General features: G+C 43.3%; 1 protein-coding gene across 3 annotated transcripts; it reads right to left on the reverse strand.

The window, feature by feature from the left end:
- Positions 1–2039: 2039 nt before the first annotated feature.
- Positions 2040–17251, reverse strand: CUNH8orf33 (chromosome unknown C8orf33 homolog). Of its 3 annotated transcripts, none has more exons than XM_087728732.1 (10): positions 17114–17212; positions 16665–16691; positions 15682–15744; positions 15310–15400; positions 13661–13798; positions 9572–10096; positions 8830–8996; positions 7116–7203; positions 3111–3257; positions 2040–2336 (listed from the first exon to the last, which is right to left on the reverse strand). In XM_087728732.1, exons 3-10 carry the CDS (start codon positions 15688–15690, stop codon positions 2128–2130), a joined length of 1374 nt encoding a protein of 457 aa, XP_087584858.1. In that variant the 5' UTR covers positions 15691–15744; positions 16665–16691; positions 17114–17212; the 3' UTR covers positions 2040–2127. The 3 variants fall into 3 exon arrangements, with proteins under 3 accessions (XP_087584858.1, XP_087584859.1, XP_013916682.2); XM_087728733.1 differs by having other exon boundaries at positions 17120–17206; XM_014061207.2 differs by lacking the exon at positions 17114–17212 and adding an exon at positions 17213–17251 and having other exon boundaries at positions 2041–2336.
- Between the last annotated feature and the right edge of the window lie 120 nt (positions 17252–17371).

The following is a 17371-nucleotide window of genomic DNA, read 5'->3' on the forward strand; positions in this document are numbered from 1 at the left end:
TTGTATTTCCCCTCCCTTTTTGAGTTGTGAGCCGCCCTGAGTCCCTTTAGGGAAAAGGGCGGCATACAAATAAATTAAAACCATAAACCATAAACCAGGTCTCTTTGATATAAAGCACCCAAATTCTGATCACGTGAGCATGGAGAATGCCATGACAGTCAATAAGTGTAAGGACCTGTTGTTAAATCACTGTTTTCACTGCCATTGCAATGTGGAAGAGCTGCTAAACGAACGTTGCAACGTCTGCTCCAGAAATGAGTTTTTCAAAAAAAAAAAAAGAAGCAAGAGGCACAGCCTAGATCTATTTATTTGAACTTTGATCCGATGGGAACAATACTTCGATCGGCTCAGGAGCTTTCTACGCTCCCTTGCTGAGAGAAAATCAAACAGAGACTCCAAAGGTTTGAGTCACGCAGAGAGGAAGTTGGCATAGATTATCCTTCCCAATCTTAGCGTTGGTTGTGGGAACTTCTGCTGATTTTCTGCATCCCAAGAAATAACAAATACCCCCCCCACCCCATTGTTTCAAAATGTTAAAACACAGTGGCCAAGTTCCAAATACTCCCACAAAGCATGCTAAATCACAATGGACAATCCTTCTTCATATCCAGGTTTTACGAAAGTGCCCAAGTTGTATACAGATTAGATCAGCTGCGCTTTTGAGCATCAGCGTGCAAGAATGAGCAGTTCTTAATGAGCCTTAATCCTCTCCTTTCCAGGAAAACCTATTTCTGCACAGAACAGGGGTCACCACCTGCAGCTCTGGAGCCGCATGTGGCTCTTTCATCCCCCTGCTGCAGCTCCCTGTCCCTCAAAATATGCGTCCCAATTGCCAATATGATACCCGCCGCCGCATGATTTGAGGTTTTCGACCCATCTTTTTTTCCGTTCAAAATGTTTTTGTTGCATGCAGAAATTTTTAAAAAAATGTTTTCTCTGTAGCAGTTCATTGATTTCATTAATGCAACATGCTATAGTTATTTTATACATTGCATAAAGGTAAATAATAATAATATATGTAGCACTATCTTCATTTTAGAGGTCAAAAAAGGGTTTTGGGGCTCCCAGTGTTTTCTTCTGTGGGAGACAGGTCCAAATGGCTCTTTGTATGTTTAAAGTTGCCGAACCCTGGCATAGAAAGTTGGCAGATCAAGGTATTTGCCTAAAGGCAGAGAGATCGAACTTGGTTACGGCTTCTGGTCAGCTGACAAGCACCTGCGAGCATGGACTTTTCTCTGAAGAGTTTGAAGAATGGAGCAGTCAATAAGCCATGATAATTTTCACATGTTCAGGCCCCTCATCTGATTTGCCATCTGCTTGCAGGGTGTGTGTGAACAGAAAGCAGATTTGCTAGTATCTTGTTCATCTAAAACATATGGAGAATGGTTGTTGGAATTGAGTATGTCTAGTGGAATGAAAAGAAGGACCAGGGGAGACATGTAGCAGTCTTCCAATATCTCAGGGGCTGCCACAAAGAAGAGGGAGTCAAACTATTCCCCAAAGCACCTGAGGGCAGGACAATGGGTAAAAGCAATGGGTGGAAACTAATCAAGGAGAGAAGCAACTTAGAACCAAGGAGAAATTTCCTGACAGAACAATTAATCGGTGGAACAACTTGCCTCCAGAAGTTGTGAATGCTCCAACACTGGAAGTTTTCAAGATGATGTTGGATAACCATTGGTCTGAAATAGTGTAGTTTCCTGCCTAAGCAGGGGGTTGGACTAGAAGACCTCCAAGGTCTCTTCCAACTCTGTTTATTCTATTCTATTCTACTCCATTTCATTCACTTATTAAATTTATATGCCGCCCGTCTCATTGTCAAGCAACTCCCCCTAGCTCTCTATCACTTGGACCCCTTTAGGAAAGCATTTGCATAAAAAAAGTGAATCAAATCAGGTATTCCCCCCACCCCACCCCGGCAGCTTAAATTTAGCACTGAATTTATAAACCCAGGCTTGTAACCCCGTATTTTTATTAGTCTTTCTTTATTGGGATTTTCCAATTGTGCAATTTCCCTCCCTTTCACAGGCCATGCTTGCCATTTGGGTTTCCCCCTCCTCATTACTGCTTCTCCCCCCCACCCCCAAAAAGAAGAAAATCAGTATCCTCCCCGCCAAAACGAAAAGTTTAGAAAAAGTTGAAGCAGAATTCCTCTTGCGACGGCCTGAATTTAAAAGAGGAAGGGTCTGTCGATCTGAGACAAGCTGGGGGCTGACAGCAAGAAGGTTCTGGAAGGTCCTGGAAGGTCCTGGCTCCTTCTGCAGACTTTCTGAAGACTTGGCTTCTCTTCTTCTGAGTCTCTTCGTTCACTTCTGTGATGTGAGCTGCTTTTGAAGCTGAGAGGGGTGGAAGGATAGAGATGAAAGATCAACGCAAACACTTGGAAAGGCTGATATTTGCTACGCTCTGTCTACGCTCTAATATTTGCCCTGAATTGTCTTCCTAGCTCAACTGGTTGGACTGTTCTGACCGAGGCTTCCCAAGAGCATGAAGCAAACTCCTTGTCCCGACAAAAACCCCTTTTATTAATTTACTGTATATTCTGCTCATTCACATCCAGCAAAGTCTTTCGAGGGAGGATTTACAGTCACAGACCTTCTCTGGCTTGGAGAGCGGACAGGCCAATATCTGCAAAACTTGGTAAGGAGTCTTGGAGAGTCACGAACCAATTAAGCGAACTAATTGTCTCCTGCAAACTCCACTCCCCTTTTGCCCCTCTTTTATTTCCTCTGGGAGGGGCCATTCATCGTCCACCTGTGGCCTTGCTCCTAAGTCGACCCCTATTCTTTAGCTGTTCCCTTCATCTGGCTGCTCTGCGCACTGGGAACAGGCTCCAGCTGTTCTTCTGCCTCACTGATGTCTTACTCTGAAGGCAGCTGATAACTGGCATACAGCCCTGGCTCCCTCTCTGCCTCCGACACAGAGCCCTCATCAGAACCTTCCCCAGACTCCAGGACTGGCCCATCTTCCTCCCCAACCTCCTCACTGTCTGAGTCTGCTGCCAGCTCTGCTGGCGGGCCCCTACATGGAATCTGTAAACTGAAAATAAGCTGGAAAACTGGGATTAAAAAGAAATCTAATAAATAAACAAAGAGCCCCCTTCTCCTTACCTGTTTGCAAGAGCTTCAGCTGCTTCTGCCTTTCCTCCGCCATTTTTGCTCTGTAGTCGCCAAACATCAGGCGCATCACTTGACGTTTCTTCGCCAACACTGCTTTTTTGCTGCGCAACGTCTTGATGGCACGGAGAGCTTCCTCCGCTGGAAAGAATAGAATACAGAATAAAAGAGTTGGAAGGGACCTTGGAGGTCAGCTAGTCCAATGCCCCCCCCCCTCGCCCAAGCAGAAGATCCTACACCATTTCTGACAGATGGCAGTCCTTTCTCTTCTTGAAAGCTTACAGTTGTCGGGTTTCTGAAAGCTGTCCTAATTAATTCATGAGCCTCAAGCCAAGTTTCGAAAGAAATCCAGTCATTTGTTAGGAACACCATTTCGGCAATACCCCATTGCAGTCAGATCTGACCTCATTTAAATGATGGCTGAACTTTGCCCCCGTTTCTTCCCTTCCCTCGGTTTGTGTCATAAATCACATTCTCCAACGAGGTGCATGCCTCACAAGCCTGCTGTAATACTCTCGCCGAAGGTATGCATGGAATGCGCTCCCCCCCTTCCTCACCATGGCAACTTGATAACAGACATGCAAATGCTTTATGAGTTGACACCGGTGATGAAGCACCCACAACTTCCGAAGGCAAATTCTGTATCATTGGTTGATTGTTTTCACTGTCAGGAAATTTCTCCTCATTTCCAGGTTGAATCTCTCCTTGGTCAGTTTCCATCCATTATTCCTTGTCTGGCCTTCGGGTGCTTTGGAGAATAGCTTGACCCCCTTCCTCTCTGTGGCAGCTCCTCAAATATTGGAAAACTACTACCATGTCCACCCAGCTAAAACTGCTTTACCCTTCACCCCAAAGGATCCTTAGTCCTTCCGCAAAAGGGACTCGAGGGTTGAAAGATGTTATTAACTTTTTACTCTCATTTCAAATATATTTTAGATTGTTTTTGTTAAGACTTATACCTTGTATTGGTTCTGGGAAGTCGGGAGGGGGGAAGGTTGGGGGGGATGTGGGGGGGGAGAGTGGGAGGGAGGGAAGTAAATATTTGTAACTAAATTAGGCTGGGGGGATGTTGGGTTTTAAAGCACTATGATCATACATGTATACTGTTTTGTCTTATTTTTTAAACAAAGAAGGAGCAAGATATGTATATTGAAATGGAGTTATAAATGCAATCAACACAAAATGGAGCTTGCTCAGAAGCTGAAATACACCAAGTGAATGAGAGGAAGAGTGAGAAGCAGAGGAGAGAAGTAAGGTAGGAAGAGAGGGATAGGAGAGAGGGCAGGGGGGAAAGGTGAGGAGAATAAGCTGAAAGACACCCAGTAAATGAGATGAAGAGTGGGAAGTAGAGGAGAGAGGGATAGGAGAGAGGGCGGGGGGGGGGGGAAGATGAGGAGAATAAGGAGGAGTGGAAAGGGGAGAGAGGAGAAGGAGAAAGGAAGGGGAAGTAGAGTAGAAAAGGATGATGGAGGGAAGAAAGGAGGTAGGGAGGGGGAGGAGAGAGGGAGAAGAAAGTGTTGGATAAGGCAGAAATATGGTGTATGGAGAGCAGAAGAGCCAATTTTTTTTTTTCAGGAGCTGATGGTAAGATGAATTGATGTAAATATTCAACAACACAACATGATATTGGCTATGTAATAGTATACATGTGAATATATGTTATGGAAATGGAAAATAAAAAGTTTTCATATGAAAAAAAAGGGACTCGAGGGTCAAGGACATGGATGATGTCAGTAGGACCTGCAGCAAAAATACGCCTTCAGATGTCCTATAGTGACTGTCAGTTCATTCAACGCCCATGTGATTCAGTGAAAAGCTGCAGTGATTTAACTGTGTCAAAAAAGGTGGTAAAATCACTCGCTTAACCATTGCCTTCCTGAGCGATGGAAATTCTGGTGGCCGTAAGTGGAGGACTGCCTGAATACATATTTACGGTGATGCAAAATTAAATACGACCTACGCTTTTAAAACCCGCTGAATGGATAAAGGCAGCAGATCCATTTTCTCCCCCAGACAAAATTCAGAAAAGGGAATGGGTTTGGTTGAATTGTCGTTGTTCGCTGCCTGCCTCTGGATTTGCCGTTTGGTATCTCAATGTCATGAGATTATTGGAATACGCCCTGCATTTTAAACTCTCCTTGAGAGGATGTTGACAATCCTGGAAGGAACATCCTCAAAGTAATAAAGGAACCCATTGTGCAATCAAGGTCAATGAAAGGATGAGTGTAAGGAATTGGGAAAGACCTCAATCCAAAAACAGGAAGGACGGACTGCAGGAACAAGACGTTCCTAGATAACGGAATAACGGAGTTGGAAGGGACCTCTGAGGTCTTCTAGCCCAACCCCCTGCTCAAGCAGGAAATGATAACATTCAGACAAATGGTCGCCTGATCTCTTCCAGTGTTGGGGCATTCACAACTTCTAGAGGCAAGTTGTTCCACTGATTAATTGTTCTCACTGTCAGGAAATTTCTCCTTAGTTCTAGGTTGCTTCTCTCCTTGATTAGTTTCTACCCATTGCTTCTTCTTCTACCCCTCAGGTGCTTTGGAGAATAGTTGAACTCCCTCTCCTTTGTGGCAACCCCTGAGATATTGGAAGACTGCTATCCTGTCTCCCCTAGTCCTTCTTTTCATTCAACTAGACATACCCAGTTCCTGCAACTGTTCTTCATATGTTTTAGCCTCCAGTCCTCTAATCCTCTTTGTTGCTCTTCTCTGCACTCTTTCTAGAATCTCAGCATCTTTTCTACATCATGGTGACCAAAACTGGATGCATGATTCCAAGTGTGGCCTTACCAAGGCCTTATAAAGTGGTATTAACACATCACATGATATTGACTCCACCCCTCTGTTTATGCAGCCTAAAACTGTATTCTAGGCTACATAATAGGTAGGTTTTCTTTCTTTCCCAGTCTAATGTGGAGCTTTTCCAGCCAAATACATAGCAATAGCAATAGCAGTAGACTTATATACCGCTTCATAGGCCTTTCAGGCCTCTCTAAGCGGTTTACAGAGAGTCAGCATATTGCCCCCAACAATCTGGGTCCTCATTTTACCCACCTCGGAAGGATGGAAGGCTGAGTCAACCCTGAGCCGGTGAGATTTGAACCGCTGACCTGCTGATCTAGCAGTAGCCTGCAGTGCTGCATTTAACCACTGCGCCACCTTGGCTCATATCAGGCCTAATACTGCTGATTTTTTTTTGAGATGAATCATCTCAAGGCTGCCTGACTGCTGCCACCTGCTGATCCCTACGAGGTTCTTAGGGAGGAAGAATCCTTGTCTAGCATAAATAAACCTTGCATAATCGCAGCCTTGAAATCCATGCGATCCCCCACACACACCCCACCCTTAGGACAGTGCTGACAAACCTTTTCGGCACAGAGTGCCCAAAGTAGAATGCATGTGAATGTGTGCATGCCGGGACACAGGAAACCCGAAGACCAGATGGCCGATGTGCATGTGGGCGCCGGCCAGCTAGTCTTCGGGTTTCCGGCACGCACATGCACCCCGGCCAGCTGATCTTGGCAGGTGTTAAGAGCACCGGAAACCTGAAGAACAGCTGGCTGGTGTGCGCATGCCAATTTTGGGGGGTATTTTTCGGCACCCGCAAAGACTAGCTGGCGCACTCCGGAAACCAGAAGAGCAGCTGGCAATGGTGCACATGCCCACAGAGGGGGCTCTGTGTGCTATCTCTGGCCCGGGTGCCATAGCTTCGCCATCATGGCTGTAGGAGGTCCCTAAAATCATGAAGCCTTGTTTGTTCTCTCAGGCCTCGGGTCGAGATGGATGGGAGCCCTTGTTGGGTGTGGTCCTTGTTATTTCTGTGTCCATCTGCAAAGATTTATCGGACCCCATCTTGGTTTGGCTTCTATTGGCTTCGTTATTTTTTTAGGGTGATGTATTGTGACCTGCCCAGAGTTAGTTGGAGCTGGAGGCGGGGGGCTCAGTTGAATTAAATAAATAAGCAAACAATTTGATTTCAAGCAAACTCACTCACTCTGTTTTGGAGAGGATTTTTGTGTCTTCAGGCCGAGTTCCAGCTGTTCCACGCACCAGTCTACCTCCCTCTTCAATTGATCCTCTGGCTGTTACATTCAGGGGGAGGGAAAACGAGAATTAGTTGAGCATGATACTGCAAGCTAACTACACATACACACACATTTTTTTTTTCATTTTCAAAACATATAACCACATGTATACTATTACATAGTATACATAGCCATATTGCAGCCAAATTTTTCGAACCTACTCTGTGGGTGTGGCCTCCTTTGTGGGAGTGGCTTGCCAGCCATGTGTTTTCTTTCTTTCTTTCTTTCTTTCTTTCTTTCTTTCTTTCTTTCTTTCCTTCCTTCCTTCCTTCTTTCTCTCTCTCTTTCCTTCCTTTTGTCTCTGTCCTTTTTTCCTTTCATCTCTCTCTCACTTTTTCTTTCTTTTTTCTTTTTTTATTTATTTCTTTTTTCCTTTCTTCCTCTCTCTGTGTGAGTCTGTGTGTGTGTCTGTGGCGGGTTTCAAAATTTTTTGGAACCTCTTGGCCTGCTTTTCGGGTCCATTGGTAGAACATCTTCTAACCGGTTCGGTAGATTTAACCAACCGGTTCTACCGAACTGGTGTGAACTGGTAGGAACCCACCTCTGCCATATTGCATTATTAAATGTTTACATGAATTCAACTTACCATCAACTCCCAAAAACAATTATTGGCTCTTCTGCTCTCTATATACCATATTTATCCCTACCCATCACTTTCTTCTCCCCCATTCTCCTCCCCCTCCCTACCTCCTTTCTTCCCTGTCATCCTTCTCTTCTCTACTTCCCCTTCCTCTCTCCTCCTCCTCTCTTCCCTTTCCACTCCTCCTTTCCCTCCTCCTCTTCCCCCCCCCCCGCCCTCTCTCCTATCCCTCTCTCCTCTACTTCCCAGTCTTCATCTCATTTACTGGGTGTCTTTCAGCTTTTGAGCAAGCTCCATTTTATGTTGATGGTATTTATAATTCCTTTTCAGTATACATATTTAATTTTAACATATATCTTCCTCTTTCTTTTTTTTTAAAAGAGAGAACAAAAATATTATATTAAACCCTTCTGATCAGCAAAGTCAATGGGGAAGCCGGATTCAATTAACCACCGGGCTACGAACTTATCGACTGCAGTGATTCACTTAACAACTGTGGCGAGAAAGGTCGTAAAACCTTTCTCGCGAAATATCACGAGTTCTGGGACAAATGGTACCCGATGGATAGAAATGAGGGGGAAAGGCCGGGATGGAAAAAAACACAAGACAAGTTAAGAACTGGAAAATATGGTATTAAGAATGTGTGATAGGTAGGAATTGGATTAGTAATTAAATAAAAGAAAGGCTCAATGGATAGGTAATCTGACTGACTACACATACCTATGTAATGGATATAAAATGCAATCGTTGTAAGATCTAATCACTATATGGAAATGTCGCACTACGTCCAATGTTTTTAATGTTTATCTAATAAAAAACTTTTTTTTTGAAAAAAAGAGAAAGGTAAAACAGGGCAAAATTCACTTAGCAAATGTCTCCCTTAACAACAGAAATTTTGGACTCAATTGGGGTCGTAAGCTGAGGACTACCTGTGCTGATAAATGACTGTAGACTTAATGTGAATACTTCTGCATCATTGATTACCAGACTTCCAGTTCTTAACTCAGTCGTCTTATCCCACGTTCAACTTGGTCTTTACGTGCCTGTAACATCTCAGCTGGTTCAGATGTCCCTTGACCGCCAAGCTTGTTGTCTCCGCCTCCTTTGTCAAGGAGTGCTACTTTTGACGGTGGCGGCTTCTTCTTCTTTTTTCTCTTAGATGGTCCGCCAGCTGCTACAACCGATTCTTCTGCGGCAACCTCTGTTGAAGCTGTGTGCCAATGATTTTTTTTTAAAAAAAACTTTAGTCCTTTGCTATTTTTAATCGATAACATTAGATTCACATTACTTTGCATCTCTTTCGCCTACCTGAAAATTGTTTACCAAGGGAAAGAAGTATTTTTTTTATTCTGTGCAATTATTGTTGTACAATTAATGCATTACAGGTAGCCCTCGTTGAGTGCCCACTCGCTTAACAACTTATGACGGTGCTGAACTAAGGGGACTTAGCAATAGCACTCATTTTACCGACCTCGGAAGGATGGAAGGCTGAGTCAATTTTGAGCCAGCCAGGATCGAACTGTAGGCAGTTGGCAGTCTGCAAAAGTAGCCAGAAAGCCACCTCAATTTTAACAGCATCTGTACAAGTATAGTCTGAAATGTAACACCACGAACACTATATATTGTCTGTACTGTTTGCTGTTTGCTGCACGGAGGAAAATTGCTGGGAGCCAGAGGCAGATTTGTTTTCCCTTGTTTTCCTCCCCAAAACCTAAGTGTGTCTTATACTTTGGAGCGTTTTATACTCCGAAAAATACAGTAATTAAAACTTAGTGGTCCCCGTACCTACTTGGGTGGCTTCCAATCTTGGTACCTCTTGCATAGGATGTTCTTTGCTGCGTCTGCTTACAGAGTCCTTCCCATCATTTCTATCAGATGGTGAAGAGGCTGATCTCTCTGTTGTCACCGCAGTTGTTTTGGATGAGATGTCTCTCTCTGGAGCTGCTTCTGCTGAAGCTCCGCAGCCAGGATCCACGGCATCACCCGAAGGCGAGGAAGCATCTGGGATGGTGAAATTGAAAGCAAAGCCAGGCTGCTGTGTTCCGGTGGAGAAATCCAGCATCCTAGTGGGACCGTTACCAGTAGACTGTTCTCTGGAGTCATCCAACCCATGTTCTTCTGCCGTGATTCTATCCATTTCTTCTGTGGTTCTTTCGGGCAGGACGAAGTTAAATTGGAAGCCATTGTCTGACGATGTAAGCAATGAAGTGGACGCTGAAGAAGGGCTGTCGGATTGCTGCTTCCTGTACACCACGCTGCCCAAAGGAAGGCTGTTTCCTTGTTGAATTTCTACCTGCCCGGGCGTCACACCTGCAGGTCAGAAACACAAACATGGACACCCCCACTGAATTACCAAAGCACGCTCAACCCATCGCACCAAATTACAGAACCTTTTAAAGAATAAAAGCCACATTTTATATGTCACTAGCCGATAACCCGGGTGTTTATTTATAGGGGGAAAATGTCAGGACCAAACATAATTTCTCATGTCGGATTTCCCCCCTTACCAGCCCCCTTGTGAAGTACTGTGAAACCGTTACTGTGGCCGCTCCACTGCGCTCTACAGAAGCCATTTTACGGCAGTACAGTAGAAGCCATTTTAAGGCACAACAGGCTGTATCTTAACAGAACACACACACACACACGGGGTGTTAGGGATGTCTTACCCCCACAGTATTTTTTTCCAGAGAGTAACTCATCTGTGTACCAAGTTTGGTTGAAACTGCTCATTTAAGGGGCATAGCAAGTCGATGAGCCCCATTAGAGTCACATGTTGATGTCTACCTGTATTTGCCTGCTCCTCTAATGGAAGCTCAAGCTCTCATGTTAACAGCAGCAAAAACAAGCAACCTAAGGCTTCAGCAGATAGAAGAAGCCAGCAACAGCCTTACAGAAGAGGGTATATTCCTTCCAGATTATCAATGCCTGAAGCTTTTGCAGAACTTTCCTCCTCTGCTTCCTTATCTGTCTGTTCTGTTCACATGGGCTGACTGCCTCCATTTAGCATTAGCAATAACAGTTAGACTTACATACCGCTTCATAGGGCTTTCAGCCCTCTCTAAGCGGTTTAAAGAGTCAGCATATCGCCCCCACAGTCTGGGTCCTCATTTCACCCACCTCGGAAGGATGGAAGGCTGAGTCAACCTTTGAGCCGGTGAGATTTAAACTGCTGAACTGCAGACAACAGTCAGCTGAAGTGGCCTGCAGTACTGCACCCTAACCACTGCGCCATCTCGGCTCTTTTGAAAGCCACATCCCTAGCTGCTAATGCAGTGGCTGAATCTCAGAGAAGACAAGGCCAGGTGTCAGTTAAGGCAAGTGCAGAATGGATGTTTCATCAAAAGAAAAACCGAAGGGCTCACTTCGACTGAAGCAATTTCCATCCGTTTCCCCCCCCCCCAGCAGTCTCAACCGATGTCCATCTTTGCTCCCTAATGTTCATGAAAGGAACGGGATTCTACACTTGTCTTTTGCAGCTGGCCCCCTTTGCTTAATCTTGTCTGAGCTGGTGCATTTCCAGTTGTTGAGCTTAAGATCCCTCGTCATCCGCCAGCAGGGCCGCAGACAGCAGAAATGAAAGCTGTAAATTATAATGTGGGGAAGGTGGCCTCAAGTTACAGAAGGCTGCTCCAGCTGACTCTGCAACAGCTGCGAGGGGCTTCTAAATAGCATGATAAACTGGATGACAGTGTCTCGCTATGGGGGCATTTCATTCTGTAACTTGGGGCTCTTGGTTAGGGACCATGAAATAAAATTCCTTATACCACCAGGCTTGAAATTTTAGGCCTGGATAACATTGAACTATGCAGTCTACGTTCCGACCTAAGCTTAATACACAAGATTATCCGCCATAATGTCCTACCTGTCAGCGACTGCTTTAACTTCAACCACAACAACACAAGGGCTATCAATAGATACAAACTAAATAGAATCCACTCTAATCTTGATTGCAGAAAATATGACTTCAGTAATAGAGTAGTAAATGTCTGGAACACTTTACCAGATCCTGTTGTTAGTTCCCCTAACCCCCATAAGAGCCGAGGTGGCGCAGTGGTTAGGGTGCAGTACTGCAGGCCACTTCAGCTGACTGCTATCTGCAGTTCAGCGGTTCAAATCTCACCGGCTCAAGGTTGACTCAGCCTTCCATCCTTCCGAGGTGGGTGAAATGAGGACCCAGAATGTGGGGGCGATATGCTGACTCTGTAAACCGCTTAGAGAGGGCTGAAAGCCCTATGAAGCAGTATATAAGTCTAACTGCTATTGCTATTGCTATACCTTTAAACTCAAACTGTCTACCATGGACCTTACATGTTTCTTTAGAGGTCCCTTAGGGGGCAGGCATAAGCACCCCAGCGTGCCTACCGTTCCCATTTATATGTACTCATTTTATGTGCTTATGGCTGTTTTGTTAGCTTATATTCATTTATTTGTGCCATTTTTTCATGTGTCCATGTCTATACTGATATTTGCTTCCTTGTATTTGTTGACAAACAAACAAACAAATGTTGTTTGGATCTAGGACAAAGATGAGCAACTTTCAGACGGTTGCAACTTCTACCAGCAGAGATCCTGTACGAGTGATCTCTCAAGCCAAAGGAACCTTTCTCTGCCCTCACAGCACACCAGATTAAAAAGAGGAAAGGAGAGGAAAAGAAAGCAAGACTTTTTAAAGGGAAGGATCATCGGCATGCGGGAGGCATGACAAACCCATATAGGTGATGGCTATAGCAGGTTAAGAACCAAAAGACATGGACCCTGAAGACACAGATAAACCTCTAGTGCAGGAGTCATCAACCCACAGCTCTGTGGCTCTTTCATCCCTCTGTTGTGGCTCCCTGTTGCCGCAACAATTTTGGGAGAAGCTTCTGGTTGGGAGGGGGGGAAAGCACAGTGTGCCAGGAGGAGACTCTAGGGCAAGGGGCGGGTTTTCCGGCTTTGGGTTAGGACAGGTAGAGGAAAAAGGACGCCACACTAGGAGGAGACTATGTTGGGGAAACCGGGCTTCTGGTTGGCTCCAGAATTCTGGTTAGGACCTTTGTGGCTCTTTGAGTGTTTAAGGTTGCCAACCCCTGCTCTAGTGGCCTCAACGACTCCTTAAAAGAATGCAAATGACCAGCTGTCCACAAGGGATATATATCCTTCCATTCCCCACCATCCAGTCAGAGCTGAAGAAGCTTCTTGGATGAGAAGCAAAACCTCTTCAACAGAAAAAGGAAGTCCAGTTGTCTCCTGAAAAATCACCTTTGGGACAACCATGACCTGGATGACTAAGAATCTCCATACACGTGGAGGAAAGTGTTAGGAATATAATTCTAACGGTTGGGTTGGCAATATATAAATCATGTAACAATGCTATACCTGTTTCTTTAAATCATACTGTAAAATGTGATTGGTTGCTGTTTTCCCCAATCGGCCATAAGAGGGAGCCAGAATGACTGTTAGCTCTCCGTTCAGTAGATGCTGGGCTGATCTAATCTGAGTGTTTTTTGGAAGCTGGCTGTTAGAAAGTGCCGTGAGCTATTGTAAGTTTTGCTTACAATTGTTGTTAGCAAATTTTGTGTAGCAGACTGTTTATATGATACTGGACTATGTTATTTGGATTATCCCTTAACTGAAAGACATTGATGACTGTCTGTCTTATCTGTGTATGACTTTGACTGTTTGATGGACTCCGATACCTCTATTTCCACGAAAGTAAAAGCCTATTTAAACTGCAGTGTCTCTGTATGCTGGTTTGTGTGTTCTCCAACACAACTCTCACAACGCTTTGCTGAACGTACTCGCTCTCCCAATAGAGATCTTACCTAACAGAAAGAATTGGGAGAAGTAGCATGAGTGAGTGACTGACACAAAAGGCAAGACCTGACAGCTCACCAGCTTTTGCTGTTCTCTTGTTTTCTTCAGCCATTTTGAGACGGTAATCTCCAAAGACATGGTGCATCATTTGCCGCTTCTTCACAAGGGGAGCTTTGCGGGAGCGCAGTACTCTAAGGATGTGCCGTGTTTCATCGGCTGCTCTCGGAGATGAAGAATGTAAAAGTTATTCATGTCATGGCATTACAAGTAGTCCTTGAATTGTGACTAGTCACTTAGCAAATGTTTGACTCCTCGGAGTAAATTACAACCCCAGTTTTGAAGTTCCAATGGCTATCCCCCCTTGTGGTCATATATAATTGCATTTTGGATACTTTTCAACCAATCCACATTTACGGCCATTTGCAGTGTCGCATTGTCATGGGACCATAATTTACAGTTTTTGCCAGAAAAATGGCATTAATTTCCTGTGCCTGTGCTCTTCAGCAGGGTTTCCCAACCTTATGTGTGGAGTTCAACTTCCAAAATTCCTAAGTCAGCCTATTGGATAGAGAATTCTGGGTGTTAGTCATGTATCTTAGAAATGCTGAGGTTGCTGAGATCTGGTGAAAAGACTTATAAACCTTATAAATTTTTGTTTAGATCTTGTTATGAAGGTATAAATAATTTGGATCAGAAGAGTGGAGACCTGATATGAATAGCAAACAATTGGGTTTTTTTTTTTGCTTCTTTTAACTATAATAACAAGAAGGAAATGTTAATGCATACTTCTGGTGATTATTAACTAGAAATGTCAACATCTTTTAGATTGTCTTAGATTTTAAATTTAAGAGCCGAGGTGGTGCAGTGGTTAGAGTGCTGTACTGCAGCCACTTCAGCTGACTGTTATCTGCAGTTCAGCGGTTCTAATCTCACCGGCTCAGGGTTGACTCAGCCTTCCATCCTTCCGAGGTGGGTAAAATGAGGACCCAGACTGTGGGGGCGATATGCTGACCCTGTAAACCGCTTAAAGAGGGCTGAAACCCCTATGAAGCGGTATATAAGTCTAACTGCTATTGCTATTGCTATTAAATGGTTATTTTGTTAACACTTATTCATAAATTTTTGTTTAGAGATGGTTATAAAGGTAAATCTATTTTGGGCTGTGGAGAGGTGAGAAAAATAGTAAATAATTTTTAGCTAACCACAATAACAACAAAGAAATGTTAATGGATAATATTTAATGATACAAGCAGGTGTGTTGTACTAGTAAAAATAAACGGACAGAAGCGTTTATCTGTGAGTTTGTGGGGGGGAAGGGAGAGGGAATGTTAGATATCCTTTTAACTGACTTTCTTTTAGAATATGTTATAAAGATGTAAAGTCGTGGCAGATTCATTGAGTGGGGAAAAAAATGCCAGTAGGTGGCTGTGTCTTTAAAACCCTAATTAAATGAAAATGGTGGTATAGTGATAGTAAAATATATAAATTCTAAAATGTACAATTTAAACTGAATGAAATATATCTGATTGTGGAAAAAACGCACGAAATGTACCTGTAACCAATGGATACGCTTTCTACAAGATGTAATGAAAGATGATTTTTGGGGGTATTTTCTTTAATAAAAACAATAAAAACTCTTAAAAATAAAAAAAGAAATGCTGAGGTTGAGAAACACTGCACGGTTTCAAATGGGTCCACTAGAAGAGGCTTTATTATTTACAACCTACCTTGTTTTGGAGTTGGGTTAAGGCGCAAAAGGCCAGTCTCCAGTTGAGTGATGCACCATTCCAGTTCATCCTGAAATGTCGGTTTGGGAGCCTGGATCAATGGAAAATGTACATGCATTAAGGGCCAGTGTTTTTTAAAAAGTGATTTGCACATGCTTGCGTGCAAAACTTAAATAACCTTTAAATCCCAATACTGTTGGTTGCGGCAAAATTCCTATGCTTGCTAATATTCATTGCCCTACAGAGTAATTAAAATTGCAGGAGTCTTAATGTTTAGACAGTTAGCTATTTCTGGAACTTTTATACTGCTTTAATCTTAAGCAAATCAAAGCAGTTTGCCACATCTGTTGCCATAAGGAATTCACATCTTACCTCTTCCATTAAGAAAGTTTGCACTTGTTTACGTAAAATCTTGTTATTTTCTCTCCCATTTGCCTAGTAATACAAGGTGAAACAAGAACATTATCATGAAATCTCCCCCCCCCCCCCAATGCCCAACAATGTTTGCTACATAACTGATAAACATTTCTGGGAGTGACATTTTTTTATATTGTGTGGAGAGCTTTACAAAGTTCTCTTAAGATTTTTTTTTCTATTCCATTTTTCCTTTACGTTAATAACATTGCAGTATGTCATTATGACCAAAATATTAAAACTCTCAGGTATTCAGATCAAGATTTCTTTAAAATTTGTTTTCTTATAAACCAACACGCTTCATTGCTAAACATGATCTGATTACATACATACATACATACATACATACATACATACATAGTGTATTATGAACTGCCCAGAGTCATTTGAGTCAGGTGGCATCAAATCAAACCAAATTATAAACAAAGAAATGACAGGAGGCTCCAGAATGACTCTACTGAGAGCATCAAGTCATTGAAACAGCAGAAAATGAGCAATAAGAAACAAAGGAATCTACCTAGTTCCAGATACTCCGTTTATTTAGACTATCAAGAATTTTGGGGGTCAATTTAGTGCAGTGGGGAAGGAGACTGTGAGTTCTTGTCAGACCTTAGGCATAAAAACCCAGCTGGGTGACTTTGGGCCAATTCACCTCAAAAGATTGTTGTTCTGGGGAAAAAACAGCAGTCTTGAATTAACTAAAATATATTTAAACCTACATATATAAATATATTTATAAATATATTAAAATCTAATCATTTTAATATGCCTTTGGGTCCAGTATTTATGTTTTTAATTGTACGCTGCCCAGAGTCTGTGACTTGACTGCTCTGTAAATTTGATACATAATAAAAAATTACATATGCATATTATTATTTTTTGCAAGAAAACGGAGCTTATTCTCAACACAAATACATTTTTGCTCCAGGGCAATGTCGTACCTCTATTTGCAGTTCTCTTTCAGGTCGCTAAAATGCAAACAGAAAAGGTTCCACTTTAAAATTAATCAGAGTTTGCAAGCAGAATTCCTAATCACCACCATCCTCCCGTATTAATAATAAAGAATAAATAATAGAGGAGGAGAAGGAGAAAGAGTAGTAGTAGTAGTAGTAGTAGTAGTAGTAGTAGTAGTAGTAGTAGTAGTAGTAGTAGTAGTAAGTACGAAGTTAAGGGAGGACCGAGAAAACAGTGGTTTACTAATATAAACCTAATCTCAAATCATGCATCTGTCGCCCTAAAACAGGGAACCGGCCTGTCGGGCTCTTAATAATCTGCATTTATTGGAAACTGAAATTAAAAGCACGCAAAAGCTTCCCGACTCCAGATCTCATGCCCGACCAGGCCGCGCTCCGTTGCCCCTCTCCCCTTAAATTTACAGAGATTCCTCCACCCTCACTCCAGTTCGGACCAATCTGCTGCGAAAGGCGCTGGGGACGAAGTCCAGTTTCTTAATTTAACTTTCATGTAAGTTACTCCATTGGGATCCCACCGCAAGAACGAGCAAGGCGGGCCCGGTCCGTCGCTGGACTGCTTCCCCTGTCGCTCCGGAGTTCGGAAAAATCAGTTCCGCCCGGAAGTCGTCCCTCCCTCTGATTGGCTGGCAGGTCAGTTGTAGTTTTGCCCGCAATGAGCTTACCCCCAATGAATG

Source organism: Thamnophis sirtalis, unplaced genomic scaffold (genome assembly GCF_051295495.1).
Source record: "Thamnophis sirtalis isolate CommonGarterSnake01/CBP01778 unplaced genomic scaffold, rThaSir2_p1.2 scaffold_14, whole genome shotgun sequence".
In the NCBI taxonomy this organism is placed as follows: domain Eukaryota; kingdom Metazoa; phylum Chordata; class Lepidosauria; order Squamata; family Natricidae; genus Thamnophis; species Thamnophis sirtalis.

Excerpts from the sequence above, each read along its gene's own strand:
- CUNH8orf33 (XM_087728732.1), bottom strand. Across the intron at positions 13,799-15,309 it reads TAACCCAACTCCAAAACAAG|CCGATGAAACACGGCACATC; the intron begins GTAGGTTGTAAA and ends CTCCGAGAGCAG. Across the intron at positions 8,997-9,571 it reads ATTGGAAGCCACCCAAGTAG|CTTCAACAGAGGTTGCCGCA; the intron begins GTACGGGGACCA and ends ATTGGCACACAG.